At 44.6% G+C, this 4,040-nt stretch overlaps 1 protein-coding gene across 3 annotated transcripts; it reads left to right on the top strand.

Moving 5' to 3' along the window:
* Positions 1 to 589: 589 nt before the first annotated feature.
* On the top strand, positions 590 to 3,460 carry Tceal1 (transcription elongation factor A like 1). 3 transcript variants are annotated; one of them, XM_070039005.1, is made up of 2 exons: positions 590 to 650; positions 1,680 to 3,460. In XM_070039005.1, exon 2 carries the CDS (start codon positions 1,712 to 1,714, stop codon positions 2,255 to 2,257), a length of 546 nt encoding a protein of 181 aa, XP_069895106.1. In that variant the 5' UTR covers positions 590 to 650; positions 1,680 to 1,711; the 3' UTR covers positions 2,258 to 3,460. The 3 variants fall into 3 exon arrangements, with proteins under 3 accessions (XP_069895106.1, XP_069895104.1, XP_069895105.1); XM_070039003.1 differs by lacking the exon at positions 590 to 650 and adding an exon at positions 785 to 874 and having other exon boundaries at positions 1,680 to 3,459; XM_070039004.1 differs by lacking the exon at positions 590 to 650 and adding an exon at positions 1,241 to 1,392.
* The last annotated feature ends 580 nt before the right edge of the window (positions 3,461 to 4,040 follow it).

The following is a 4,040-nucleotide window of genomic DNA, read 5'->3' as shown; positions in this document are numbered from 1 at the left end:
CTTTTGGGGTCCAACAGCCCCAGGAGCAAATAATTGATTTAATGTATTTAATGCTTTCTCAATTGAATCAGAAGCATTAAGAGGGCTTGGAGTCCTGTAAAATATTTTTATTCCTGCTATGAATAACTTGATATATATATATTTATTTAGAGAGAGAGAGAGAGAGAAGAGAATGCGGTGCATTAACAGCAAGAATGCTCCTATTTCAGGCAATAAATACATTTTCTGGATTGTACTTAGAAGGAAACGTGTATATTTTGATCTATGAAAATCCAAGTATTTTTAGTTTTACTTTATATTCTTAATAGACGTCTAGAAGTGAATGCTTACCAATTTAGAATATTTGTAAGAGAAATGTGGGACTCAAAAAACCCAAAATAGTGATATGAAGATTGTTAGACAAATGACGAGATGAAAACATCGCTTGTTGAGAAAAGAACTTGTTATAAATTCGTGAAGGTAAAACGGTCCAATTTCAATATTGTATCTGAAGGGCTGGGGGGAAATGTGTGTGTGTGTGTGTGTGTGTGTGTGTGTGGCCTTGGTAACTGAGGGAAGGTGGGGGGAGGGACGTGGTATTCAGCAGACAGGAAGAGGCAGGGAACAGATGCTAATTTTCCCCACCAGAAAAAGGATATAAACCAAAAGAGGTGAGTGACAATGTCCGCTGTGTCTAGGATCAGGATGCTGGCAGGCTTCTAGGGAATGGTCGCTGGACAAAGTGGTAACTAGGGATCGGATCTCGGCAGTGACGTGCAGCCCTCACGTGACTCTGAGCCTATGTCTGCCCAAGTCCTTCTCGTCCTGGTTCTTTTTTGCCTGTCCAGACACCATCTCCCTATTAGCCCTGGGTCGAGAGGGAAAGCAGAAGGAAGTAAGTTCCCTAAATCCTCTGAACTCGTGTGATTGGCAGTGCAGTGCTATCCTGTAACCTCTGGGATCAAATAGGGATGGACTGTCCAGGCTTTTCCGTAGGCTCCAGCCCCGCCCCCTGAGTCAACAACTTCAGTACAGAAAATGGTGGTCTTGAGGGTGGGATGGGATGGGAAGGTGAATGAAGCCCCTCTGGCAGGGGGAGGTACAGAGAATAGGCAATAACTTTAAAAATGACCTTTGCCGGGTGGGGAAGCCCGAGTACAAAGGACAAGGCTTTATTTTGGCTGGGCGGGGGGGGGGGGGGAGAGGAAAGAGGGCGTGTCTGAGAAGCGAGGTAAACTCCAAAGGGGCTTTCATGGGGGTGGCTGGTGGTATCCAGAAAAATGGGTGTACGTCAGCCTGTCTCCGCCTCTCTCCCTGCCCCCATACCCTGTCAGGCGTCTTTCTGCAGATCTGCACTTCTCAACTCGGCACCCGAGGAGGGGACGACTAGGTGCACTCCCGCAGGAGGACCAGGTGGCAAAAAGGCTTGAGCAGTGGTCCAGGACTGGGATTCAGTCCTGGAGACCGCTTAATGGAATGGAGTCCTGGGTCCCACTATCCCCCCCGCTGTCACAGCGGGAGAGGCCTGTGGCAAGGCCTGTTGGGGAAATGGTGGGATTTTTGGGAGGGGGGCGACGGAGCCACTGTTTAAAGAACTGGGCCCCGTAACAGGGAAAGACAGGCATTGGAACCCGTGACGAAGTTATTGGTCCAGCCTGCCAAGGATTGTGACTTTACGCTGCCTTTTCTTGTCTCTTAAGACTAACCGTGCTTGGAGAAGAAAATCCTCACCATGGAAAAATCATGCCAAGAAAAGAAAGAAGAACCCCAGAGCGCTCCAAAGGCAGATGAGGGGCAGCCTCCGATGGAGCAGCCTCCCGAAAAGCAAAGTTCGGACGAGGATCAGAACTCGGAGGACTGCTCCTCCTCTGAGGAGGAGGAGGAAGAGGAAGAAGAAGAGGAGGAGGAAGATGAAGAGGAGGAAGAGGAGGAGGAGGAGTTCTTCCCTGAGGAGCTGCTGCCTGAGCTGCTGCCAGAGCTGCTGATGTCACAGGAGCGCCCCCAGCGGCAGTGCCTCTCGGTCAAGGCCCTGCTGGAGGAGCGACCTCCCATGGAGCAGCCTCCGTGCGGCGTGGGCAAACACAAGCTGGAAGAGGGAAGTTTCAAAGAGAGACTGGCTCGTTCTCGCCCACAATTTAGAGGGGACATACATGGCAGAAATTTAAGCAATGAGGAAATGATACAGGCAGCCGATGACATGGAAGAGATGAAAAGAGTAAGAAACAAATTGATGATAATGCACTGGAAGGCAAAGCGGAGCCGTCCATACCCCATTTAATGGGAGCTACTTTCACATGCTGCTTTGTCTAAGAGAATGGCCACCTGGACTCGCTTTGCATTTTCTTCCATGGCTTTTCCCGTTTTCTTACTTTTAACATCTTGTGAAACTTCATTTTAGATGTTTGACTTGTAAGGGACATAAAATTCTTTTATAATCTTCTAAAATCAGAATAGTGTCCATTTGCATGGAAAGATGTACATTATATATTGTGAAGTGAAAAAAGCAATTTTTAAAAGGTATATATAGTATCTCATTTTTGTAAAAACACATATTTATATGTTAATATGAAAAGAAAAAAACTAAAAGTATATACTTCAAAAGCTTAACACTGGCTATCTGTGTATTAAGAAATTAGATGAATCTTATTTTTACTTTCTGCTTTATCTGAATTCTCATTTTTCCACACAAAATATACTGAAAAATGTGAAACAATGTTGAAAAAAACCTGTTAATTAGCCTATATAGATGTGACCGGTAATAAATATTTCTCAATCCTTAAAAAAAAGAAATGTGAATCCCTGTTCCTTCTGAATGGCATATGTAGAGATAAAAACCACACATTTATTATAATGAAGTCATATTTTCTCATTTAAGTAAGAATACAACTTGCCTCACAACGGTGCTGTGGAACCAAAGGAGATAAAGATAGTGTGAACTGTGTGTTTTAAATTTCTCCATCTGCTCATATAGGACACCATTTCCTACAGATTTCCTTCAAATACACAAGATAGTACATAAAGGGAGTCTAACTATCCATGTCAATAGTTCCTGTGAGATTCTAGATGAGTACCACACTATTCCAGCCTTACTGTACTCTGGGATACTCCAATAGCTGTCAGGCACAGCTCCCTCTTCATCAAAGGCTTCCTCCTTCCACTGGCCCCCAGTGCTGCTGATATCCTCAAGGTAAAAAACCTCACTGATTCCTTTGTAGTCTCTGATGAGCCATAGCTGCACTGTGACTGTTCCAGGTATGTGGAGGATGCCCCTCTTCAAGCTTTAGTATTATGCATATCCAGGTGTATAACATCCCAGTGATGCTTGGACCTTTGATGTCTTCAAAAAATGCTTACCAAAATAGGCCCTTTCTATTGCTCTTCACATAAAGCCTCTCCTTTTTAAATCATCATGAACCCCAAGATTCTGCTTGCCTATGTTAGAGTCAGTATGAACTATGCTTTGAAATTCTAGAAGGAACCCAGTGGGAGAAGGAGTGTTTCCTCGTGTTCAACATTAAAATTATTTAAATAGTTTATGTATCAGTGTTTCTCTTGTAAAAATGTAGAAAACTAGGCTGTACCCCTAAGTCAACTCTTCCTCAAGCGCATTTATGTTGGCTTTAGAGAACACATTTCCTCAGGGCTGGTAAAGTGGCTCAGCGGCAGAGTGCTTGCTTTGCATGCATGAGTCCCTGGGTTTGATTCCTCAGCACCACATAAGCAGAAAAAGCAAGAAGTGGTGCTGTGGCTCAAGAGCTGAGGGACAGTGCCCAGGCTTAGAGTACAGGCGAGAGAAAGAGAGAGAGAGAGAGAGAGAGAGAGAGAGAGAGAGAGAGAGAGAGAGAGAGAGAGAGAGAGAGAGAGAGAGAGAGAGAGAGAGAGAGAGAGAGCACAAGAGTGAGCTTGAACTCAGGGCCTTTTATTCTCTTTTTTATTTGCATATGTGCTATGACATTTGTCTGCATGGGTATTTCATGAGCATACCCTTTGAAGGTGATGCTAATAATAGAAACTATCATTGCCAGAAGGTAGGTGTCTCTGATGTGAAGAGCATCTGGGAG

The sequence above is a fragment of the Dipodomys merriami genome, unplaced genomic scaffold (genome assembly GCF_024711535.1).
Source record: "Dipodomys merriami isolate MVZ:Mamm:240054 unplaced genomic scaffold, mDipMer1.0.p SCAF_3, whole genome shotgun sequence".
Classification (NCBI taxonomy): domain Eukaryota; kingdom Metazoa; phylum Chordata; class Mammalia; order Rodentia; family Heteromyidae; genus Dipodomys; species Dipodomys merriami.
This window is presented reverse-complemented; position numbering and strand designations above follow the sequence as displayed.